The 25,817-nt window shown below is 46.2% G+C and overlaps 3 protein-coding genes across 6 annotated transcripts in view; all 3 read right to left on the minus strand.

Moving 5' to 3' along the window:
• Positions 1-1,216: 1,216 nt before the first annotated feature.
• Positions 1,217-6,382, minus strand: atad1b (ATPase family AAA domain containing 1b). 3 transcript variants are annotated; one of them, XM_061705263.1, is made up of 10 exons: positions 6,257-6,382; positions 5,017-5,240; positions 3,707-3,805; positions 3,440-3,560; positions 3,172-3,372; positions 2,753-2,859; positions 2,596-2,685; positions 2,010-2,060; positions 1,767-1,897; positions 1,217-1,681 (listed from the first exon to the last, which is right to left on the minus strand). In XM_061705263.1, exons 1-10 carry the CDS (start codon positions 6,354-6,356, stop codon positions 1,561-1,563), a joined length of 1,245 nt encoding a protein of 414 aa, XP_061561247.1. In that variant the 5' UTR covers positions 6,357-6,382; the 3' UTR covers positions 1,217-1,560. The 3 variants fall into 3 exon arrangements, with proteins under 3 accessions (XP_061561247.1, XP_061561248.1, XP_061561249.1); XM_061705264.1 differs by having other exon boundaries at positions 5,017-5,280; positions 6,257-6,341; XM_061705265.1 differs by lacking the exon at positions 3,172-3,372.
• A 3,407-nt stretch (positions 6,383-9,789) lies between these two features.
• acta2 (actin alpha 2, smooth muscle) lies at positions 9,790-14,511 on the minus strand. The gene is made up of 9 exons (XM_061706332.1): positions 14,361-14,511; positions 13,743-13,897; positions 13,525-13,653; positions 13,321-13,431; positions 12,975-13,059; positions 12,744-12,905; positions 11,536-11,727; positions 11,290-11,471; positions 9,790-10,133 (listed from the first exon to the last, which is right to left on the minus strand). The coding sequence occupies exons 2-9, from the start codon at positions 13,869-13,871 to the stop codon at positions 9,990-9,992; spliced, it is 1,134 nt and encodes a 377-aa protein (XP_061562316.1). The 5' UTR covers positions 13,872-13,897; positions 14,361-14,511; the 3' UTR covers positions 9,790-9,989.
• Positions 14,512-16,774: 2,263 nt separating this feature from the next.
• The window catches only part of noc3l (NOC3-like DNA replication regulator), a 14,820-nt gene continuing 5,777 nt past the window's right edge, over positions 16,775-25,817 (minus strand). The window contains exons 7-21 of one of the 2 annotated variants that reach the window (XM_061706440.1): positions 24,968-25,129; positions 24,557-24,650; positions 23,144-23,319; positions 22,950-23,078; positions 20,883-21,014; positions 20,703-20,783; positions 19,424-19,524; positions 19,290-19,362; positions 19,145-19,208; positions 19,000-19,071; positions 17,729-17,910; positions 17,514-17,642; positions 17,351-17,448; positions 17,188-17,272; positions 16,775-17,100 (exon numbers count right to left, since the gene is read on the minus strand). In XM_061706440.1, the coding sequence (XP_061562424.1) occupies positions 16,978-17,100; positions 17,188-17,272; positions 17,351-17,448; positions 17,514-17,642; positions 17,729-17,910; positions 19,000-19,071; positions 19,145-19,208; positions 19,290-19,362; positions 19,424-19,524; positions 20,703-20,783; positions 20,883-21,014; positions 22,950-23,078; positions 23,144-23,319; positions 24,557-24,650; positions 24,968-25,129 (1,701 nt within the window). In that variant the 3' untranslated portion in view covers positions 16,775-16,977. Of the gene's footprint in view, positions 17,101-17,187; positions 17,273-17,350; positions 17,449-17,513; positions 17,643-17,728; positions 17,911-18,999; positions 19,072-19,144; positions 19,209-19,289; positions 19,363-19,423; positions 19,525-20,702; positions 20,784-20,882; positions 21,015-22,949; positions 23,079-23,143; positions 23,320-24,556; positions 24,651-24,967; positions 25,155-25,817 lie in introns of both variants that reach the window. The other variant, XM_061706441.1, reaches the window with a different exon arrangement.

Consider the following 25,817-nt stretch of genomic DNA (forward strand, 5'->3'; position numbering starts at 1 on the left):
TCATTTGCTAATAAATTCTTCATACTTGGCAAAATAAAGATGATTCTGATTCTGCCAGCTCTCAGGCTGGCAATGCTGTACTCTCTCTCGGTCTTCGTTTACTGGAGAGCTGCATCAAATTGTCGCAAGGTTTCATTCAAAACATCAACGGTAAAGTGTTCACTTCGTGTTTGTCATTTTTTGTGCCAGGAAGTGTCTTGGAGTTTTAATCGCCTATTTTATTGTCTTCTTCGCATTGATTTCAATTTTCCAGAGTTAACACTTTGTGCCACTTCTCTCTCTCTCCATTTTTGCCTGAATTCCTCAGCATCATCCCACTAATCAAAGGTGTTGTAATCACCAAACACAGTAAAGGATTAAATCACTCATCACTGTTTTTAAATGTACTATTTTTTTGTCTTCATAGTACTTCATGCTTACTCATCAGAAAATCGGACTGTGTCAGGTTGCCATGTTTGCCCAGATAATGAATGGCTAAGGGTGCTGCGCATTCATTTGGAACAATGTAGTGACTTTTTTTTTGGACAGGAACTACTTGAGACGTTCGAAGAGTTAACATTATTAGCAGATGATGTACAGCAATGGAATTCATTCATCTTCTGTTACGCTTCTCCTCACTCGGGTCGCGGGCTGCTGGAGCCTATCCCAGCTATCTTCGGGCGAGAGGCGGGGTACACCTTGAACTGGTCGACAGCCAATCGCAGGGCACATATAAACAAACAGCCATTCACACTCGCAATGGAATTTTCTGAGCCAATCAAAACCTAGTACTCACCAAGACCATGCTGTCAGCCTGTGTGCTCTCACACAAATATCGTAGCGGCCCTTCGATGCGCAAAACAACCCCAACACTGATCGATCTATGTATTCTTTTAGACATTCGTAATTTCTTATTTTAGAAAACAGGGCTGTTGTAACAGTCTTGGAAACGTATAGTTTTCCAGACAATAGTTTCCATTTTCCATACTTGCCGAGGAACCCTGTTTTTTGTATGAAAGCACTTTATACATCATGTTTGATTGATTTACTGTGTGTATTTAATAATAATAACAATAAAACTCTACGGGGGTTTGGGTGTTCCTGAATCTTCTCACATTTTTATTTCTGAGCTTGACAGCTGGTCTAATGCTGCGGCTGCTGCTATTTTTTTGTTGTTGTTGGTTTTTATTCAAATTGACAAATTAAGAGATTTTAAATTAAGCAGGAAGCTGTTAGATTCTTTCAGCTTAAGAGTTTAATAACATGATTATCTACAATAATTTTACAAACTTTCCATCAGGAAGGACACAAATCATAACGCCATAAATGTGAAACGACAATTACATTTTTTTCACGAATTTTTCAGAAAGGACTTTTCAAAATAAAAGCTTCACTAAGAAAAAAAATGGGCCTAGCGTGGAGTTGGACGTCATTTGGTGGATTGAGCCTCAATATTGATCATGAACAAGTTGGAGGAAAAATACAAGTTGGCACGTGACATTTAACTTGCCGATCGGGCGGAAATCCAACCAGCGCCGCCGTGGGCTGTGTGTGAGTGTTGGGCGGGGGCTATGTGGGGGTTCAGTCCAGAGCGGCGTGCAGCAGGGCGCCGTGCCCCCCTGCCATCTTCGATTTCTTCATCTTGGCAATGGCTCTCTGAAGGTCGGACGCGTGAATGGGACGTATGAAATCCTCCGACGGGCTGAAATACACAAACGGGAAGCCCTTACAGACGAGGAATATTGGGGTAATATTGGGGTAACACTGGGGACAAATACATTACTCACCCGTCGCTGCGAGTGTGCACAAAGTCTCGAACGCACAGCAGGGCACCGTCGCGGCACATCTCCCGAAGGTCACTTCCGGAGAATCCTTCCGTTTCCTTGGCGATCTCGGGAAGCTCCACTGACTCGTCCACCTTTCGGAAGGGAGGAAAGGAAGGAAGGAAGAAAGGGAGGAAGGAGGCACGGCAGGCAGCGCTCAGACGGCTGGCAGTGAGCGACGACAACTCCTCCGCAAAGTCAACTCACGCTCTCGTTTTCCAGGATAAGTTTGAGGATCTGCTCCCGCTGACGCAAACTCTGCAACGTGGAAAAGACGAGAGAAAGGAGAGGAAAAAAAGACATGACAGAGAAGATGAGAAAAGACGGCAGAAGTTGGCACGGCGATTTGTGGTTTTGCTAGAAGCTTCTAGATCGGCTGGGCAAAGGTTTTTTTTCCCCCAAACAGTCAGACGGGCCAGCTCATTCCTGTGTATTTTAGCCATGAAAGAATTCACTCATTTTTTGTTATTTTTAAAAAATGTTTTAATTATAACACATTCTGTCTTACAGTAAAAAAAAAAGTATGTTTGTTGAATTATTTTACTATTTTTCTTATAATTACAATTAGCCAATAATTTTAAAAAAATATTTTGAAATGTATTTGTACATTTTATTTTACTATTTAGTTTTTTTTTTGACTAATACATAAAACAATGTTAAATGTATATATATTTTTATTTGACAAGTTATACTTTTATCCTTTATTTCAAACATTTAATGAGCTAAATGTCTAGGAATAGAAAAATAAAAATGAAAAAAACAGCTACGGGCGATGACGTGCTGGTATGCATACCGGCTGGTTGATGTGGAACCTGGTGGGCATCCTCCTCAAGATGGCAGAGTCCAGATCTTGCGGTCGGTTGGTGGCGCCCATGACGATCACCTGACAAGAGCGGCGGGCGTAGTTATGGCGGGCGGGCGCTAGCCGTCACGGTTAGCCACCGTCTCACCTGACACCGGTGGTCCGTGTCTAGGCCATCCCACAGACTCATGAACTGCGCCTTCATCATGGCCGTCGCCTCGTGGTCCGAGCTCGAGCGATTCCTCAGGAATGAATCTACGCGCACGCAAACAGACAAAAACGCAGATGCACACATACAAACGTAATCAATCACAAACAAACCAATGCATGTACACACACACACGCACACAAACAGAGCCCTGCGGTTGAGTGCCTTGATGTTCCCAGGTGGTGCCCCCGCCACCATTTTGTGTTAGCTACTGTATCTCAACTAAGGTGTTTGTCGACAAAGCCGCACGTCGCCTATGCCGACCGAGCGGCGGCTCCCAACTGGAAAATCAACATTTTGATGGCATTTGACATGACAAATCATGTCACCCGTGTCGTCGACGAAGCCGCGTTCGTCACCTATTTCGTCGACGAAGATGACGGCAGGCTGCAGTTTGACGGCCAAGGAGAAGACGGCGGCGGCGAGCTTCTGCGATTCGCCGTACCACTTGTCCGTCAACGTGCTGGGCTGCAGGTTGATGAAGCGGAAGCCCGCCTCCTTGGCCGTCGCCTTGGCAATCAGCGTCTTGCCGCAACCGGGCGGCCCGTAGAGCAGGACCCCTGTTACCGTGACAACTGTGTCACGTTGAGGAGGAGTAGGAGGATGATGAGGAGGACCACCTCTGACCTTTGGGGGGCTGCAGCAGTCTGGATGTTTGGAAGAGATGTCGTTTTTGGACGGGCATGATGACGGTCTCCTGGAGCTCCGTGATGACCTCGTCGAGACCGCCAATGTCGCGCCACGACATCTAAAATTCACAAAAACGCTAATTAAGAACACCACACGGCAGCATCTGGTGGTTTTTGCATTTGTGCGTTCTTTGCCGTTTGTGTGCGCATTGGATGTTTGTGGATGTTAATGTGTGTGTATGTGCGTGCGCAAATGCGTACAGACCTGCATGCTAAGCGGGTCCACCAGGTGTGCGGCGATGCTCATCTCGTACTCGGATAGCTTGACATCTTTGACGCCGATCTGCCGCATCAACTTCTCCGCCTGACGGACGCGCACAAGGAAAAACGCTAGTGCCGCGTTGTGGCGCATCGTCACAGAAACTAGTTTTTTTTTTCATTCCAATGTTGATCTCTTGTTACGCTCCAGATAAATTTTGGCGTATTTTATTATTACCCTAATTTATCATTTATTTCATCAGTTTTTGTCCTTAAGGGGAAAAAAGCTGCATCACGCCCAGACAGACAAGTCTGAAAGTGGGGGGGGGGGGGGGGGGGGGGGGCGCTATATTGCAGATATTAATTACAGTTGTTACTCTATTTTGAATAGAGTTTGCCCAAAGTTTTTTGTGTAATCCATTGCTCCAGCTCTCTCTCAATACATATATTTTTTATTGTTTGAGGTATGTTTACAGACCTTTCAAATAATTCAAGTGCCATAAATGCAACAAATACATGCTTAGGGCGTATTCAAATCGGGTATTTCTATGTGACGGATTTCACTTATTGCGGAGGTGGACTTGAATGAGACGCACATGACTGATGGCGGATTAGCTTCTGTTTAGCGATCGATTGAGAGGTTTGCAGCCGCTCGGCTCCCCGCACGTGAAAGCCGACGAGCCCGCAACTGGCGGCTCCGCCTCCCCCCTCGGAAGAAAAACTCAAGTCAGCAACGCCGAGGGAGAAATATAAGATAACCAGACAATTACAAACCGTATGGTAGACATTTTTACAGCACACGTGCAGTTCTATCTTCTGCGCTCGCTCGGTTGTCACGTGAACGTTCCCCTCCCCACCCCAAACACACACACATAGGGGGAGTCTTGTCTAAAAAAATTTCATACGCCGTCTTTCCGGCACTACACCCGAGTACTTTAAGCCATGCCTACAGGTATTTTCGCATATAACAAAATATTATGCCTATAATATACATGAAATATACTGTATCATATTGTAATATGATACTATTGATTTTTTTTTTATATCTGTGACTGTTTAGTTTTTTTTTTTCCAAACGGGGTTACTACTGTTATTGTAATTATTCCCACTTTTATTATGATGTGCATCATTATTTTTTTCTGTAAACAATTGACATCATCATCAACACTGATTAGTGCACGCACGCACGCACACGCAGTCCCAAATTCAGGTTTATTAGTTTTTTTTGTCAGTCTCACTATACTTGTGCCCATTATTGCTCCACCATAAAAACCAACTTGAGAGTGGCCTTCTTTTGCCGCGCCGGCGTCAACTGACTTGTTTCTGCGCCTCCACCTTCTGCTTGCGCGTGGGGTCGATGGCGTCCACCATCCACTTGATGGTGAAGTAGGTGACGGCACCGAAGACGGTGAGGCGGAACAGGAGCCCCAGCACCTCGTTCCTGCCCAGGGGCCGTGCCACCTGCTCCACCGGAAGCTCCCTCAGCACCATGACGATCGACGTGAGCCCGCCGCACCTCAAGACGTCGCTCACGTCGCCAACTAGGATGCGCACAAAGTGTAAGCCGTGTCAGAAGTACATCTGGACACGGCGGCAATGGGTTAGGGTTACATCATAGGGATTGAGGAGTCAGAAATGATTAATTGTTACCAACCCAGTCATTCCTGACTTCCCGATCACTACAAAGGGATTGTGAGTGGACATTTTAGGGAACTATCTAGGTCCACAAGTTGACGTGAGCAATCAAACTAGACTCAGCATTGTGACAGACTGCCATTTTGTGGAAATCTTGTCACGCTGCTAATTATAAAAATGACACACATTGACTGACGCACGGGGCGGTGAGGCATCAAGACCGGGAACAGCGTGCATCGATCGCAACCCTCCTCGACAAATCGATTTAAAGGGCATCATCATCATCGCTTCCATTCAAGGTTTCAATCGTGTCCGAAAACTATGAACGAGTGGTTTTGGACGCCGAAATCGAGCAACATTTTCATCTTTGTCAGAAGAATCACAGAAAATCTCAACAGAATTGAAAAGTTAAAAAACGCGGTGGTAACAGTATTTCCGAACAACGTCATCGGCTACCTTGCGCGAAACAATGAGAAAACGCAATTTTGGTGGACCTCCGTTAAATCCAAATGCCGGGAATCCGGCACAGCAAAATGGAAAAATTATTGCGGCCGGTTTTCTGGATTTAGTAAGATGCTTAGTACAATATGGACATCGCCTTAAACTCTCCAATTGGGATGATTTCATTTCTCTCAAGGGATGACTTCATCTATCTACGTATCCATCTCTTCATCTAAATGCGAATCTACAAATCTGTTTATATTTGTCTGTCTTTCTTTGGTGGTTGTCTCGTTTCCAAAAGCGAAAGTAGTCCGCGTTGCTCTAGTTAGCATTAGCATTAGGTTGACCTTCCGAGCTCTCCACGGCCTCAAAGCGGCTTCCCGAGACGGCAAAGTTACACAAAACATTTTGGCTAAAACGACAACAAGTCAAAACTACACAAATGTGTCAGTTGTGTTCACTCTAGTGGCAAAATGCTCACCTTGCTGATAATCTTGGCTGCGGTTCGGAGGAGAAAGCTGGCGAGTGCTTCTTCTTCGTTTACGTTCCAATTCAGCAGTAGTAAGACCGCGTGATCTCATGTCGCCATCTACAGGCCAAGCCGATCCACAGCATAATGACGTCTACGTTTATTTGAAATCGAATAATTGTGTGCGCGCGCGTCACAATGACCTACGTGGTGGTACACTCGCCTGACTATGGTGCGGCAGCGTGGGTTCAGTTCTCATTCAGTGACGGTGTGAATGGTTGTCCATGTCTATATGTGCCCTGCGACTGACTGGCGACCAGTTGAGAGTGTAGTCAACCCGAAGTCAGCTGGGATAGGCTCCAGCCCCCCGAACCAGGATGAGCGGTGTTGTAAATGGATGGACAGAAATTGTGTGTTTGTATGAGCAAGTGTGACGTAATCGGTCCCATCAATGTTCAACAGCGCAACGATTTGTTTTGGAAGAAATCTAAAAAGTGAAGTAATATAGAAATGTATGTCACCTCATCATTTTTCTCTACCTTTCCAAAGAGCACAATTCAGTAATAAAAGCAAACCCGTCTGGAGTTCTGGAAAATAAATATTCCAGAGTGTATACAACTCCTGAAGGTTATGTCTTTATGTCTCCAAAGTGTTCTCTGTCAATTGACTGTCTGTTGTCATACTAGAGCGGCTCCAATTACCGGAGACAAATTCCATGTTTGTTTTTTTGGACATGCTTGGCAAATAAAGATGATTCTGAATATACTAAACAAGAAAATGTAACAATATACATGAAATGAATGTTTTTAATACAACAAGCTATTCTCTTGAAGAGGAACATTTGATTGAAAGTCTAACTTAAGGTTATTTTATAAAAAAAAAAAAAAAAAAAAAAAAAAAAAAAAAAAGCTAAAGACAGAAGATATCTGTTTGAATGGTACTCTGTAAAATTTCAACACTTCATTTTCGGAACACACGGCACATTTGTACCCGCTCACATCGAACAAGAAGGCGATTAAGCTGGACCAAAAAGACTTCAAATGGACAAAATGAGTAAAATTGTCCATCCATCCATTTTCTACCGCTTATCCGAGGTCGGGTCGCGGGGGCAGTAGCTTTAGCAGGGACACCCAGACTTCCCTCTCCCCAGGCACTTCATCCAGCTCTTCCGGGGGGATCCCGAGGTGTTCCCACGTCAGCCGAAAGACATAGTCACTCCGGCGTGTCCTGGGTCGTCCCCAGGGTCTCCTCCCGCTGGGACGTGCCCGGAACACCTCACCGGGGAGGCGTCCGGAGGCAGCCGAATCAGGTGCCCCAGCCACCTCATCTGGCTTCTCTCGATGCGGAGGAGCAGCGGCTCTACTCTGAGATTCTTACCCTATCTCTAAGGGAGAGCCCGGACACCCTGCAGAGGAAACTCATTTCGGCCGCTTTTATCCGGGATCTTGTTCTTCAAATTATGGTGGAAAATAAGTATTTGGTCAATAAAAGTGCATCTCAATACTTTGTTATATACCCTTGGTTGGCAATGACAGAGGTCAAACGTTTTCTGTAAGTCTTCACAAGGTTTTCACACACTGTTGCTGGTATTTTGGCCCATTCCTCCATGCAGCTCTCCTCTAGAGCAGTGATGTTTTGGGGGTGTCGTTGGGCAACACAGACTTTCAACTTCCTCCAAAGATTTTCTATGGTGTTGAGATCTGGAGACTGGCTAGGCCACTCCAGGACCTTGAAATGCTTCTTACGAAGCCACACCTTCGTTGCTCGGGCGGTGTGATTGGGATCATTGTTATGCTGAAAGACCCAGCCACGTTTAATCTTCAATGCCCGAGCTGATGGAAGGAGGTGTTCACTCAAAATCTCACGATACATGGCCCCATTCATTCTTTCCTTTACACGGATCAGTCGTCCTGGTCCCTTTGCAGAAAAACAACCCCAAAACATGATGTTTCCACCCCCATGTTTCACAGTAGGTATGGTGTTCTTTGGATGCAACTCAGCATTCTTTCTCCTCCAAACAAGACAAGTTGAGTTTTTACCAAAAAGTTCTATTTTGGTTTCATCTGACTTTCTCCCAATCCTCTTCTGGATCATCCAAATGCTCTCTAGCAAACTTCAGACGGGCCTGGACATGTACTGGCTTAAGCAGGGGGACATGTCTGGCACTGCAGGATTTGAGTCCCTGGCAGTGTTATGTGTTACTGATGGTAGCTTTTGTTACTTTGGTCCCAGCTCTCTGCAGGTCATTCACTAGGTCCCCCCTGTGTGGTTTTGGGATTTTTGCTCACCGTTCTTGTGATCATTTTGACCCCACGGTGAGATCTTGCGTGGATCCCCAGATCGAGGGAGATTATCAGTGGTCTTGTATGTCTTCCATTTTCTAATAATTGTGGGAACCCACAGTTGATTTCTTCACACCAAGCTGCTTACCTATTGCAGATTCAGTCTTCCCAGCCTAGTGCAGGTCTACAATTTTGTTTCTGGTGTCCTTTGGTCTTGGCCATAGTGGAGTTTGGAGTGTGACTGTTTGAGGTTATGGACAGGTGTCTTTTATACTGATGAGTTCAAACAGGTGCATTGGTAACGAGTGGAGGACAGGACAGAGGACCTTCTTAAAGAAGAAGTTACAGCTCTGTGAGAGCCAGAAATCTTGCTTGTTTGTAGATGACCAAATACTTATTTTCCTTCACAATTTGCAAATAAATTCTTTAAAAATCAGATGTGATTTTCTGGATTTTGTTTTCTCATTTTGTCTGTCATCGGTGAGGTATACCTATGATGAAAATTACAGGACTCTCATCTTTACGTTTTTGCCCCCACTGTACTTCTATGCCACTCCAGACTTCCGCATGCATTACCACAGTTCCTCTCTGGGTACCTTGTCATACACTTTCTCTAGATTCACGAAGACACAATGTAGCTCCTTCTGACCTTCTCTGTACCTCGCCATCGACACCCTCAAGGCAAATAATCCATCTTTTTAAAGTGTCTTATTGAGCCTATGTTATGTTATTGCCTAGTTGTACTTTTTTGTCCTTCTCTCTTAGAAAACCACACCCACACAACTAAACATATTATGCACAATGTGAGAGGAATCGTGTTAAAAGAAATAACTCTACTAAAGGAGAAAAAGTAAAACAATTCGAATTTGCAAGTATTTTGCAAGTATTAAATTTGGGTACCGTGAGCATTTTTTTGCCTTCGCGTTTGTGTATTATTGTTATTCGAGCAGTCTGGTGGACGGGTGCTAACGTCACAGTGGCTGGAGGAGTGAAGCTTGTGATGCAGAAGATAGTGTGCATTCAGGATTATAAATGTGTTTGGCTGTGTGCATTTATGCAATTGAGTAGCGACACACAAATACACGTGTATGAGGGCCCTGTTAACAATAGCCAGTACCTGTGTGTTATTAGAGGGTTTTACACGTTAAGTAGTGAAAGATACCGTGTAGCAATTGTTAAGTTAGTTTAACATGATGCTCCCTTAACGTTTCTGCCTGCTGATCCTTCTTAGTGTTCGACAACATTGTGATGAATTAAAAAAAGTTGTTTATGGTTTGCTTTTTATTTGCCTTCTCTTACTTTGAGGCCACGCCCCTGTGGCGGCAGTCAATCTTTTTTTCATCCAACATTTTTTAAAAACCAAAGGGAAAAGAAAGTAACAAGATGGAGGCGGTGCTTCTGGGAGGTTGTCCAGACGTAAGCATGTTAGCGAAAAGCGGCTGGCTGGTTTGCACGTGGGCTGCCTAGAAGCACTTGCGGTGGACGATGGAAGGGCCGGCCTCGTCGTACTCCTGCTTGCTGATCCACATCTGCTGGAAGGTGGACAGTGACGCCAGGATGGAGCCGCCAATCCACACTGAGTACTTCCTCTCCGGGGGGGCAATGATCTGACAAGGATACGCGTGCACGCGCACACGCACACAGTCACTATGTGTATAGACTAGTCCCAAAATGCTGAAATTTCAGGATGACCCTAAAATGCACTCTAACCTTTCCAGGTCAGCTTAATTTGACCATGTGTAAACCTTTGAATGCAAATGTCCAACTGTTGAAGGTATCGCTACTTTTTGCACAACTTGCGTGAAAGTGAATGAACAGCAACTTTCACAACAGGTCTCTGATCCGTGAAAAGTCCAAAATGCAGGTTAGAGAAGAGGTGCTGCACATCTTCATGGCCAACTGCTCTTTGCAAAGATAAGAAAACTGCACAAGTAACTTGTCAACAAGTTTTTGCTTCAGGGATTCTCGATCATCCACAACACACACTAAGCTCGGTGGCCACTTCCTGTTTGAAGTGTCGTACTGTTGAGTGCAGTTCGGTGTTGTCGCGGGATCATGATGTCAAAATGTCAACAGCAAGATGAAGACAACGGTTTCAATACAAATTCTGAGTCAACCACGACATTAATGGATCACAACTCTTGTGAATTCTGCTGTTTGTTCATCTCCTTGCTGTTGAAATAAAAGTTGGGTAAAAAGTTCTGGAACATTGAACAGGTCAAATTAGATTGACCCGTCAAGGTTGGGGGGGGCAGTCTTTTTTAAAAAATAAAAAAATTTATGTCGCTTGATGTAAAAAAAAAAAAAAAGGAAAAAAAAAAAAAAAAAGATCTATTGTCACAAAAATGTATGTTGACATCTGTACTTAAGGCCACCTCAACATCTGAAAACATCAGAATGATCGCTGCAGGATTTTGGACTTTCTGGATGTTAAGCGTTTTCTGCACAACTAAGCTTTTTCTGTATAGTGAGCGCCTATGGAGAGGAAGATTTTTAACGTCCATAAAATCCAAAATATTGGGGCGATCGTTCTAATATTTGAGGTTGAAGTAGGCATAAGGTGAGAAGTCCGCAGAAAATTTTGGTGATGATTGACTGCAGTTTTTTTTACGTTAAGAGTTTTATACTGTCCCGGTTAGGCTGTATTTCAGGTTCATCAGGAAATGTCACCCCAAAGCCCAACATCCCCAACTTTTGGGGAGTAGCGAGTGTGTGTCTATAGACAGGTGCTGACTTGTTGATATGTAAGGGCAGGTTTCTAACCTTGATCTTCATGGTGCTGGGCGCGAGGGCAGTGATCTCCTTCTGCATGCGGTCGGCGATCCCGGGGTACATGGTGGTGCCTCCCGATAGCACGTTGTTGGCGTACAGGTCCTTGCGTATGTCGATGTCGCACTTCATGATGCTGTTGTAGGTGGTCTCGTGGATGCCGGCCGACTCCATGCCTGTCGCAGTGCACGCCGCGTTATGATCGGCTAGAGACACACGGATGCAAACAGACGCACGCACCGATGAAGGACGGCTGGAACAAAGTCTCGGGACATCGGAAGCGCTCGTTGCCGATAGTGATGACCTGCCCGTCTGGGAGCTCGTAACTTTTCTCCAGTGAGGACGACGTGGCCGCCGTGCCCATCTCGTTCTCAAAGTCCAGAGCCACGTAACACAACTTCTCCTTGATGTCGCGCACGATCTCACGCTCGGCTGATGCACAAAACACACCGCCGTCATTAAGATGTCGCCCACGTGTCAGGCAGAATCGGGATGGCAGACGCATGTGATGATGAACACGTGATGACAGACAGACATACGTCATGGACACGATGAAAGACGCCAGTGTGGGCGAGTAACTAATTACACGTAACATGATTACGTTATTTAATGAAAACATTTTTGCAATTGTAATCCTTTACAATAACGGAGAAAATGTGTCATTAAAATAAAGTTTCTTTTGGGGATTTCTATGATTATAATTTGAGTTACATTTGAAAAATAGCCGCAAAAGCTCTTTTTTTTCCCCCAAATCACTTCCTCCTTGTAAAGCAGACACTTGTGATTGACTCTCTCTGGTCATGTGCCATTCTGCTCTAGTCTCAAACATGGCATCATTTTCCAAATACTCTATGACCTTGAAGCGCCACCTTGTGGTTCAATCTATTTATTTGTTTGAGATTTTGAAAAAGTTTGATTCATAGTTACACAGACACTAAAAAGTTTCATCTTTATAATTTGGGATTTTTTTTTTTTTTTTTTGGAACATTCACCCTTCTGGGTTATCATATGAAGAGCTATTGTGTACATTTATAATTCGGTCAACATGGTATGATGTTTTCCACATGCTTTAGTGTAAACGTGTATATGTAAACTGTACGTATAATGCAACAAATACATTTTTGTTATTTTTTTATATTTCATCATGTTCTGTTATCAGTTTATTCTTTGTGTAAAGAACAGAATTAATTAATTGTTAATTCCAAAATATTGAACCACGGTTTGAAACCACTTTTTTCGAGGAAACATCCAAATTTCATAAGTCATCAAAATGTAATAAAATGTAATTAGTTATTATAGTATAGTTATACTTGGCGAAAGTAATTGAAACAGTTCCAGGATTATGAGATCTTCAACAGGTTGACTTGGCAACTACATTTGCAAAGACATCTTTCCAACGCTGATGAATACATACACGATGACAAGCACATTGACAGGCGTACACGTACCGGTAGTGACGAAGCTGTAGCCGCGTTCGGTCAGGATCTTCATGAGGTAGTCGGTGAGGTCACGTCCAGCCAGGTCCAAACGCATGATGGCGTGAGGCAGAGCGTAACCTTCGTAGATGGGAACGTTGTGGGTCACGCCGTCCCCGGAGTCCAAAACGATGCCTACCAGCACACGCCTGACATGTCACAACGTTACACATGACTGCCCGCCTGCGTGGCCGTCGTGGGCACCTGTAGTGCGTCCGGAGGCGTAGAGGGACAGGACGGCCTGGATGGCCACATACATGGCAGGAACGTTGAACGTCTCAAACATGATCTGCACAGAACAACGAAGCCGCAAAAGGACATCATGCATCTAATTCCAGCGTTCAAGATCACAAACTTTATGAGTGCGGCGCAGCCGGGATCCAATTTGACACGAGTGCCAACAATAATCGTGAAGCCACACCCGACGTCACACAATAGAGACGGAGTGACACGGGTGAGATTAAATGTGACTCAGGCAGATAAGATGTGCACAGGTGAGATAACGCAACACAGGCGGGACGTAACGGTGGAGCGAACGGTCTCAAGTCACCTGTGTCATCTTCTCCCGGTTGGCCTTGGGGTTGAGCGGCGCTTCGGTCAGGAGGGTGGGGTGCTCCTCGGGGGCCACTCGCAGCTCATTGTAGAACGAGTGATGCCAGATCTGGCCAATCAGAGAGCAGAGGACATGTTCAGAGGCGGCACATGAACAGGCGGGCGGCCCGTTCGAGTAGAAGCGGGCTGGCCAGACGTGCACCTTCTCCATGTCGTCCCAGTTGGTGATGATACCATGCTCAATGGGGTACTTGAGGGTGAGGATTCCTCTCTTGCTCTGAGCCTCGTCGCCCACGTAGCTGTCCTTCTGGCCCATGCCCACCATCACGCCCTGCGCACACACGCACGATGAACTGACAACAGCGGAAAAGGTTGGCGTAGCTCAGCTATTCCGCAGCCAAGGCGCCCGGCGGCGGCGACCTGGTGCCTGGGCCGGCCCACGATGGACGGGAAGACAGCCCTGGGCGCGTCGTCTCCGGCGAATCCCGCCTTGCAAAGTCCCGATCCGTTGTCACACACCAGGGCGGTGCTCTCCTCATCGTCGCACATGGCTGCAGGCAGGGGGCACTACCACGCTGCGAGGGCACAAACGAGACACACACCTGATGAGCTACTTGTGCTGACTGACACGTGTGCTGATGGACACACGTGACACTGGCCGGGGGGCGCTAGCAAGTCCCAAGTCCTGTGGGAAACGCACGGGTGCAAGGCAAGGAAAAGGAAAACTTCCTAGTTTGGGCATGCGTATGCCCACCCACACCTCTCAGCTGTGTGCACCATATATGGGCATCACATTCCTCTGCACCCGCAAATGGATTCCTTCCGACCAGAGACCGCGTGGAACCGGCAGCCGACGTCAACAGAGACCTTTGGTGGACATTCGAAGTCCAGGAAAGTAACACGTGAAGATGAAGAGGAGATGGGGAAGATGAGGATGTGATGAAGAGGACATGACGAAGATGAGGACATGATGAAGGTGAGGAGGTTGTGAAGAAGATGAAGAGGAGTTGTAGAAGAAGAATAGTGCGAGGATCTTACCGTGGTGCTGCTGGGCGCAGAGGGCGGGAGGTCGAAGGTCGTGAAGGTCAGGAGAAGACGAGTGAACGAGCGGCGACCAAGTGAGGCTCCCGGTTGAGGAGACTCCTTAAGAAGCCTCCTCCGCCTCCTCCTCCTCTTCTCATTCATCCAAACAAGGAGCGGTCCCCCTATTCCGCCCCCACCCACCCCTCCATCTCGTCCGCTGCAGTTGGTCTGCTTGGCTCCTTATAGGGCAGGCCTCGAGGGAGTCAGCCAATCGGACACCGGGGACGCTTTCCCGTTTTCTGACTTTCCTTCATGAAGAAGATTGAGCAATCGCTTTTCTGCTTCAGGTTCTTGTCTCGGTCCAGGTTGTTCTCAGAGTTCGGTTCAAATTTGTTTTTCTGTTCCGACTTCTGCCCTTGGTTCTTCTCCTAGTCCAGGTTCTTCTCCATGTTCGTGTCTTTCTCCTGGTCCGAGCGCTTGTCAAGGTCTACGTTGTCCTCAATGAGGCCCGTTGACCTTGCGCCGACCTCGGGCCGACCCTGTTCCTATATCCCGGCCGATATCGTCGTCTTCGACTACACCCCTCAGCCGGCTCGACCAATCGGCAGGTGCGAGTTCTTCTTTGGTTTCTGCTGAGCTGAAGACGATGGCGACATACTCCCAGAGGATTGTGGGTAATGTAGTCGAGCGTCAGGATAAATCACAAGATGAAGATGAGGTCGAAGGTCAAGATGGAGGCGCGTACACTCGGTCTCCTTAAAAGGAAGACGGACGACGCACAAGACGACTTCCTGCTGAAGCGTGTGTGTGTGTAAAAAGTGCCGACGAAATGCAACAAGTAAAACATGAGTGTCATCAAGTCCTAAAAAGGAGTTGAGGAGACATGGGAGCCCCGCCAAGCACCCCCCCCCACTCCCAACCCCCCCTCACGCCTCTTTCCCTCGTAAGGCAAGAGCAGGGGTCACCAATTGATCACCTTCTCATTTCTCTCACACACACACACACACGCACGCACGCACACACACACACACGCACGCACGCTCTTCGTTGACTTTGACCGAAAATGGGAAAACATTTGGCCTCATGACGGATCTGTGAAGCTCGAATCTGATTGGTCGACGAACATCCTCACAGCATGTCGCTGGTTTGGAATGTGTGTGTGTTCGATGGTTTTTAGTGGTCCAGTTTGGAATTCTTGGGGGAATGTGGATACTTGGCTGATCAACTAGTGTCGTGCTTCTCACAGAGCAGCAGGTGGCGCCACTGCCCCCTCTAATAAACAATCTGACAATCAGCTTCTTTCATTGGATTTCTGCCAGCCATCCATTTTGTAAACGTGATTCCCAGTGCCAAAATTCTTTTTTGACAACAAATCGTGTAGGTTTGTTCCACTATCTTTGCTAGCTACGTAAGATGACAGGCAGAAGGTTTTGTTTTTTGTCCCAACTTTCAAGAGTTGAACTCAAAAGATGTACAAATTATATTTTTTTTTGTCCCAAATTTTCTTCAATCTGCGTTAGTGAGCATTTTTCCTTTGCCAAAATGGTCCATCCACCTGACAGGTGTGCCATATCAAGATGCTGATTAACCATTACTTGCACAGGTGACCCTGAGACCACGTCTCAAGTGTGCAGTTTTATCACACAGTACGATGGCGTCGACGTCTCAGGTTTTGAGTGCGCAACTGGCGTGCTGCCTGCTTGTCTGCAGGTATGTCCGCCAGATCGAGCTGCTACCCGACAGTTCAAGGTTTTTTTTAATATCTTTACCATGCAAAGTCGCCTCTGAAGGGCTTTAGAGGATTTGCCAGTAGGTTCAACTGTATAAGACCTCCAACAAGTCCACATCGGGCACGTTCACCTCCAAGATGGTCTAAGAGCCCTGCAGCTACCTGCGCAATTGCTGCAACATAAGCAAATTATTTCTACCCCAACTTTCACAAAGCGGCTCAGGAAAGCTCATCTGCATGCTCGTCCTCGCCGGGTCGCAACCTGACCCGACTGCAGTTCGTTGTCCTCGCTGGGTCGCGACCTGACCTGACGGAAGTTTGTCGTCCTCGCCGGGTGAATAAAGCCAATAATCATTCTGTAGGGCCCAATGCATGTGTTGTTGGTTCGTGGGCACTTACAAATTGAAATGGTGGCAGGTGTGGACTCCCAAAATGTTTTATTTTAGTTGACGTTCATGCTCTGATTTTTTTTTTTCCTAATTAGTTCTTCAGTTCGTCTTTGCTTGAGTAGTTTTTTTTCCACTGAATACTTTCTTACTCAAGTAAATATTTTGAGGTCAACTTTTTACTTTTAAAAAGTACCACAACCCTTACTTGAGTAAAATATTTTAGCTACTCTACCCACCTCGCGAACAGTCTGGTCTGTAATTTCCCTGAAGGCCTTCGAAGGCAGGAAGTGACATCATCCACATAGTCGTGTATTTATATTTATTTTGTATTTTGTTGTGAAAGACAAACAAGGTCGAGGAGGACAACCACAGGAGCAACTCATCGCCACTTGGGATCACTACTTTGATTGACGGGCAACAAACCCCCCAAAAATGAATTTTTACAGATGACATCACACACACACACGGACGGACACACACACACACACACACACGAGATGTGCGTGAATGAGTGTCAGTGTTTGTGTGTACGTGTTGCAGTAAAGTTAAGCTCCACCTCCTGACTGCCACTCAGGATGTCATCAACGCGTCGCTGCAGGTCGCCATCCAGCAGCGACCAATCCACTCTGAAAACTTCCTGGAAGCAAAAACAACAAAGTTACTTTCGTGTGTGCGCGTCTTTTGTGTGTTTGTGTTCACGTGCTGTGTGTGTTTGTGCGTGCACCTTCTTCTTGTGTTTGGGTGGAGCTACTGGGGGGTTGAAGGTCATGTCTTTGACATCATAATCTTCAAACAACTGCACCGGCGTCCTGAACGGGAAGTGGACAAGCGTTACCATAGCAACAAGAGGGTCACAGCGTGCTACCCGCGACAACACGCTGGCATACCTGCGACTCAAGTCGAGGGGGAGCGCGGCCCCGCCTTCGCTGGGGGCGCCGCGACTCAGATGGGACGACAGTTGGCGCACCAGCGGGTGGAAGTGTCTCTGCGGCAACGACACAGCGCTATGTCAAATATCAGCTCGCGCTCCTAAGCCGTGTGCGCGCGTACCTGCAGCGTGTGCAGCTCCCACATGGCGGTATTGTGAGCGTTGCAGTGTTCCGGTTGGTGAAGCTCGGGCAGGTAGAAGCCGCCGCCCTGAAGCTCATTGTCCAGCAGGAAGTCGCACTTGGGAAACGACTAATGCCGCACGCAAACCGCAAACAAAACCGGGAAAAGATCACTTCGACGCATACGCTCGCATGACCGCACACGTGCACACTTACGTGCAGGGCGGCCCTGGTAGCGGCGAGGATTCCCACGCTGGCGTTGGCGTCGACGTGCAGGCTGAGCATGGAGAGTCGCTTGATGAACGCCATCGCCCTCTGGGGGCTCACCTGCTTCCTGCGGCGGATCAACATGGCGTCCAGGCAGCGCAGCACGATGCTGATGTCATCATTAGGAGCCCCTGAGGGACACGGGTCGTCAACGCTCCCACTCCGCCCCCTCCCAATCCGCTATATAGCGAGGCGGCCATTTTGTCAAAATCCCTACAGTGGTGCCTTTGAGATATGAGTTGAATTTGTTCCATGCATGCTCATAAGTCAATACACTCATATCTCAAATCTTTCCTCATTGAAGTGTTGCAAATGCAATTAATCCGTTCCAGCCTCCTCAAAAAACAATGTAACATTATACTTACATACATTAATGACATGAAAAAAAAAATCTAACACTTTTTGTCACCCTTTCTCCAATTGTGATGCTCATGGTGGTATGTGCGCCTTGGCCACCTGGTGGCAATATAAGATAGATATAGATATGCTGTACTCTACTGGAGATGACGTGGAGACTCTGCTCCTCTCGACTTCTCAGTATAGCACTAATATTAGTCATTCTACACAGAGGCTAAAGAATATGTCTGAGTACTGTTGTATTGTCTGTCTACGTGTGTTGCTGCACTAATTGAGTTCAGATATCGCTGCTTAAAGGGTAACACCACCACCACATAAATGCTAATTGTTAGTCCATGTGCCAATATAGTTTCCCATTGTACGTTAGCATGAAACTGGCAGTAGTTATGTCTTCGCTTTAACTACACAATGTGTAATTCTTGTTATTATATGTTTACTTTTTGAGTAAACGTCAGCTGGGAAAGGCATTAAACAGCCTGAAAACTTTTTGGAGATTTACTTTACTAATTGTATCTGCCAAAGCAACGCTTGGTGTCACGCGAGACGAGTTCACTGCCACCAAACAGCATTCGTACCTCAACTTTGCACTCGCAAGTCAAAGCAAAATAAATAAATAAATAAATGCTATCCCATCTCGAAAACCTCGTAAATTTGGTCACTCATATCTCAAGGCACGGCTACATCATTATTGGGAGTCAGGAACGATGACTGCGTTCACAATCGTCATCGTTCCCGACTACCGATCACTACAAAGGGATCTTAGTGACCATTTTAGGAGTCCACTTCACAAAAATGATGTGTGGGAATCAAGTGATTCCCAACATAGCCTAATTCCGCCCACTTGATGAGAGAAGGACACCCACCTGCATGCAGACGAGGCAACATGGCGTACAGCTGAGAGTAAAAGTTCAGAGGGTCGATCGTGAGGACGTCACCTGCCACACAAACGCGCGCGTCACTTCATGACAGTACACACACGTACATGCGCGCAAAAGCGATCCCGCATACCTTGTCCTGACAGGATGGTGAAGACCGTCTGAATGCAGTGAAGACTCTCCCGATTGGTCAGATCCTGCACGGTCAACCAGTAACCAATCAAATCAATCGTGCAGTCCCAACACTGACTCGTGGGCAGAGTCTGTGTCATACTCACTCCTGATTGGATAAGGCTCTGAAGCACACTGAGTAGATCATCAAAGAACTCCAAGTTGATCAAGTGGGCAAAACTGACAAGTGACATCACAGTTAGTGTTAGTTCGTGTGTGCGCGTTAGTGTGTGCGTATTACTTGGCCAGTCCCTCCAAGACGGCAGGAAGAAGGACAGACTTCTGAGCTTTCTTCAGAATCCGGAAGTAGATGAGGAAGACGATGTTCAGAGTTTCAGTGTGCTGCAGAACGACAAGAATTTTAGTAGGACTGACTTCAGCTATCAAGCATTTTTAAAATCCATTAATCTATTGAACATTCCATTGAATAATCAGATCCAAATTTATTCCACATTATAGTTTATTTATTGCGAGATAAAATATATATATTTTTTTTACCGATTACTGCTTATTAGCTTATAATAGTTGCTTATTTGGAATTGTTTAATGAGGCAATAAAATCAAAGAAACAACAATTTGCTATATGTGGAACGTCATGTGACCAAATCGGAAAACAGGTTTGTGGACTTCCTGTGTATGCTATGCTAACGAGCATGACTACAGGTTGATGACATGATTGTTTCAAGTCGAACTTGCCAAAGTTGTGTTTTCTTTATGGCTGGTGTCTTTTGAAAAAAGCTAACTACACGTATATCATTGATTTATACAAATATAATAAATGTAAACACGAACAAAGCCTAAATATCGAATGTTGTAAGCTTTGGTGGGTCTGTAGTGACATCCTGTTAAAAAAGAAAATGAGCAAAAATGTTGATCATTGCGTTCCAAAGTAAAAGCACATTTGCAAATGTCTTATTTTGAAAAAACAAAGATAATGAGTCTGCAAACATGGAAGACGACAGAAATTTGAGAATATTTACTGTTAAGAGGCTGAAATTTAGAGAATTTGGACAATTTTTATTTAAAAGCTCTAAACGAGTCATCGATTATCCAACTAGTTGTTGATTAATTTGCTCATGATTAGTTCACGATTAATCTATTAACTGTTGCGCTTCTAAAATGTAGCTTTGTTTCACGTGACTAAACAATGACAACATTTCAAATGCTGATACTAACTGCTGTAAATTTCAACCAATAGTGCGTAATGCAGCCCCTAAAGTGAGAGCGAGGACGCTCGCCGCTGGTCGGCTAGCTGTGCACGAGGGTGCAACACATTTCACAGAAACAACAAATTGGGTGGCTCCACACAGGAAACCTCAAGCAGGGCTCGTGTCCACGCCTTCTTGGAAATGTTGGGACAACAGCTATCTAGCCATCCAGCAACCCATCCATCATGACTTCAGCATTTTAGTAGCACACAAAGTTTGTTTTGACCCTCCAATAAAAACGAGACTCGCGAGTGGCTAAAGTTCTCGAGCAAACAAAAATTTGAATTTGGGAGACCCCGTTGCACCCATCACCATTTTACTCTTCTTGTCTTTGCTGTCTGAAGCTTCAGCTTCCAGAAGCTCCTGCTGCAGTTTCTCCTCCGCCTTCTTCCACTGCACGCACACACGCACACAAAGAGGGAGAGTGTTGTTGCTTGGCGACAGCCGGCAGCGGGAACGGCGAGCGACGCGGCCGGCCTGGCCTTCCGTTACCTTGCGTTGCATGCGTGACAGTTTGTTCTTCTTGTCTTTGTGGCTCATGGTCTTGGCAGTGGGCGTGATGTCGCTCAGGTCCTTCTTCACGTGCACTTCCTGAATCCTCACACTCAGCAGCGTCTGCAGCACCTCCACACGCACACACACACATACACCGGCTTCAGTGTCTCAGCCATATTGGATGTGGCAGATCTGAACATCAAAATGATGCAAGCCAATGGACCAAATTTCCAAAAAGGGACAACTGGAAAATCCACAAATTTAATGCCGCTCACTCACAGTTTTAGGAAACCCAAAACTACCTATTTCACTTTTATTCTGATGATTAGAAATGTTTACTCCTTTCACTTTTAATCTAATGATTATAAATGTTTACTCATATGTTTGCGGTAGATAGATCAGCACCAAACCAGAAAAAGAAGGTTCCAGTCTCAAGGTTGGAATGTTTTACATCGACTGTTACTGTGATGATGAGAATTCTAATATCAACAGCAGAGGCGTGTAGAAGTGTAGTATAGGTAGGATATATATATACATATATAAATATTATACAGTATTTCAGTTTTTCTTTTTTAATAAATCTGCAAAAAATTCAACAATTCCGTTTTTTTCTGTCAAGGGTGTGAAAATGAACGTAAATGATTGCCCGGAACACCTCACCGGGGAGGCGTCCGGGAGGCATCCGAATCAGATGCCCCAGCCACCTCATCTGGCTCCTCTCGATGAGGAGGAGCAGCGGCTCTACTCTGAGATCCTCCCGGATGACCGAGCTTCTCACCCTCTCTCTCAGGGAGAGCCCGGTCACCCTGCGGAGGAAACTCACTTCGGACGCTTTTATCCGGGATCTTGTTCTTTCGGTCACGACCCACAGCTCGTGACCAAAGGTGAGGGTAGGAACGTAGATCGACCGGTAAATCGAGAGCTTCGCCTTTCGGCTTAGCTCCTTCTTTACCGCAACAGACCGACACAAAGTCCGCATCACTGCAGACGCCGTACCGATCCGCCTTTCGATCTCTCGTTCCAATCTCGTGAACAAGACCCCGAGATACTTGAACTCCTCCACTTGGGGCATGATCTCATCCCCGACCCGGAGAGGGCACACCACCCTTTTCCAACTGAGGACCACGGTCTCAGATTTGGAGGTGCTGATTCTCATCCCAGCCACTTCATACTCGGCTGCGATCCGCTCCAGTGAGAGTTGGAGGTCACGGCTTGATGAAGCCAACAGAACTGCATCATCTGCAAAAAGCAGAGATGCAATACTGAGCCCACCAAACCGGACCCCCTTTACGCCTCGGCTGCACCTAGAAGTTCTGTCCATAAAAGTTATGAACAGAATCGGTGACAAAGCAATGATGCCGGCGTTTTCCTGCTTCTTCCACTTGCGAACCATGGTTTCGTTGATCTTGAATTCTCTCGCGGCTGCTCGATTCCCATGTTCCTCCACGTAACTCATAGCTTGCAATTTAAACTGTGCTTCGTAAGCGTGTCTCTTCGTAGGTGCCATTTTCAGGGGTCCTTAGCCAAACCAATGTTGTTTGCAGATACCGGCACTATATACCTACTGGGGGCGTGCCTTTAGCGTCCTCTTTCACACGCACCCTTCCCCCTTTAACGTCCGCATGCTGTCCTCAGTCACGTCCGCGTTTCCTCTATATAAGCAGCGTGTCGGCAGCGAATACTCCCAGTCAGTCAAGCGGAGCACTCATCAAAGTCACACAACAACATTTACAGATTTTGGAACTCTGTGCACACATAAGCCGCGCCCCGTCTATTTTGGAGAAAATTTAAGACTTTTAAGTGCGCCTTATGGTCGTGAAAATAAGGTAAATCATATGTTTCTAAGTACTTAAGTAGTTTTTCTTTTATGGAAGACTTTTACTCAAGTAAACATTTGTAGGACTACTTTTGACCTGAGTTATATATATCATTCAAGGATAGTAGTAGCTTCTCTTACTTGAGTACAATTTGTGGCTGTTCTACCCACCTCTCCTTAATGGGAAATATTTCATGTGTGTCTCTAATAAAAATATGGTGAACTGTAAATGCGACATGTTGCATTACCTTAGGCCTGACATTGTAGTTGAGACTTTTGACGAGACCAGAGAGGACTCGCACGGCAGCGAGCGAGGCCCCGCCCACCTTGTCCTGGCGGAACAGCTTGGCGAAGGCCTGGCAGCACATGTCGGACACCTGAGGAGACACGGCGCGTGTCAGGACAGGGCGTGACGAGAGGGTGCGGACGGGCGGGCACTCACCGTCTCGACGGGGTCGTTCATCAATGGCGCCAAGGCCACCAGGATGTTGTTGTGGAAGTTGAAGTGCGACATGGCGAGCAGCAGCTCACACAGGCAGCGCACAGCCACCTTGGCCAGGCCCGAGTAACACTCCAGAGACACCGCCCGGCTGCGCTTGCTCTTCTTCTGCTTCCAGTCTGCATGCACACAAAAGGCCGTCAGCTCAAGCTGGCGCCATGCGAGTCTCGCCACGCGACTTCTTTGGCTGCCGTTACAAATGTGGAATTGCGGCATTGCGTAGTAGGGCTGGGCGATTATTCGAAATTTAACTGTGATTTCGATTTTCGCTTCTCATGATCATAAAAATGTTATAGTTTAATAAAAACGCCACTGCAAAAACACTCCTTATATACTGTCAAACCAGTAACTAGCACATGCCTAGTTAGCAAAACAAAAGACTAAAGTTGGTGCTCTTGCTTGCTTGTGCTTTTGAAACATGCGCATCGAAGTAAACAAGCCGCTTTCAAAATAAAAAAAACAATATAGTTTACATTTTATTTTGACTACATAGAGACAAGCGGCACGGTGGCGGACTGGTTAGAGCGTCAGTCTCACAGTTCTGAGGACCCAGGTTCAATCCCCGGTCCCGCCTGTGTGGAGTTTGCATGTTCTCCCCGTGCCCGCGTGGGTTTTCTCCGGGCACTCCGGTTTCCTCCCACATCCCAAAAACATGCATTAATTGGAGACTCTAAATTGCCCGTAGGCATGACTGTGAGTGCGAACGGTTGTTTGTTTCTATGTACCCCGCCTCCTGCCCGATGACAGCTGGGATAGGCTCCAGCACGCCCGCGACCCTAGTGAGGAGAAGCGGCTCAGAAAATGGATGGATGGCCACTGCGCGGGTTGTGTTTGCATGTTCCTGCATTGTAAAAGCACCCTGAATGCAACGTTTTTATCCAGGTCTATTTATTTTTATGTATTGTTTTTTACTTCTATAATTTTAATATATTATTTTACTTATTTCAGTTATATGTGGGCCCAGCCCATTTATCCAGTATGCGAGCTTCCACAGCACAATGCGACGGCACACATAATTGTTTTTTACAAAACTGATTTTTTTACAAATGCGCGCTTAGACCATTTGACCTTTAACCACAACTTTTCTACGTCAATGGAGAACAAGGAGAAGGGATTCGTAATAAAAGCAATGATCTGTCGTATCAAGTGCAACACGTGGCTTTTGGTTCCCGTGTTTTTCGTACGCTTTGGCAGGGGTGCGCATCACAAATTTGGTGGTTCTCAAAGGAGCGCAAGAGGCGCTCATCTCCGTCGCTGCGTGTTGGCCGGCTTAAAGCGTCGTGGTGGGCCACGTGCTCATGTGACACGCAGCGTGTGACCACCTGGCACCAAGCATGTGACCACGCCCTGTGCTACCTTTGATGCATTGCTCCAAGTCCTCCAGGTAGAACTTATACTGACTCAGCAGTCCTTCCTCAAACTCCCGAAGCTGCTGCGTCTCCTTTTTCACCTGCGACGATATAATTGTCGCTGCCATCGTCATCATCATCATCATCATCACACTCTCACTGATTCACTACGAAGGCCCGACCAATATGGATTTTTTTTAAGGCCGATTCCGATATTTGGCAGAGTAAAATTCCTATAACCAATTAATCAGAAAAAAATAATTTTTTGCTTACAGCGACAACGATATGAAATACAGGCAGAACATTTGACAGTTTTACAATACTTTGTCCTTTTGTATTTAACTTTACAACAGCATAGCACAAATTGGCAAATAAGGGTTGATTGTTTGGCGATTTTTGATTGTCACAAATCTGGTACCTTGGTGGCTTTCTCTGCAGCGGTCAAAGGTCGTATCTTGTAGGTGGGGGCGATGTCTTTGAAGATTTCCATCAACGTCACCATTACCAACTTCCTGACTGTCACCGCCACACGAGGGTCCGCCTCCATCAGCATGCCACGCAGCTGCTTGACACACTTCATCTACATACACACACACACACACAGACTATTGTTCTATTAGTCATGTCAAACTGCTCTAATTGCTAGAGGACTTGGCATCATCTTATTCATGCACAAACATTTTTTTTTACCGAAGCTTCAGAGCATGATTTGACAGAACACCAGCAAGTTCACATACAACCCCTAGTGCTAGCACGAGCTTGCTAGACTACATAACGTTTTGTTGCCTGCTTGCGAGAAGTATTGTAATAAAAGTATGTGGTCATACCTCAATCAAACCTTGAATGAAGGTCCTCTCGCGAGTAACGGTGACCACCGCCACGTTTTTCCTCATTTTGTCCCCCACCACCCCCACATTGGCGCGATCCATTATTGTTGTCGTCGCCATGGTAACGAGCGTATCAGGTCGCGTTGACCGCTGACACATTTTCTAGCTCCACCTCTCCGAAAGAGTTTGATTTGAAAAGATAAAGCCCAGTGATCGTAAAAGACGGGATGATATCGTAATACATTTCGTGTAGTGTTGCCATTGTCTGACCGAGATATGGCAAGTTTTGATGACAGCAGTCTGAGGTAGTTCAATCGTGAGAGACCAAATTTGTCTTTAAGTCTCATCGAGGCATTACTTAAAACTACAGCATGCCAATTAAGGCAACTATTCATCAGCATGGTCATTGGTCAGGCTGTACATCCCCAAAAAAGGCTGTGA

This window comes from Phycodurus eques, chromosome 19 (assembly GCF_024500275.1).
Source record: "Phycodurus eques isolate BA_2022a chromosome 19, UOR_Pequ_1.1, whole genome shotgun sequence".
Taxonomy (NCBI): domain Eukaryota; kingdom Metazoa; phylum Chordata; class Actinopteri; order Syngnathiformes; family Syngnathidae; genus Phycodurus; species Phycodurus eques.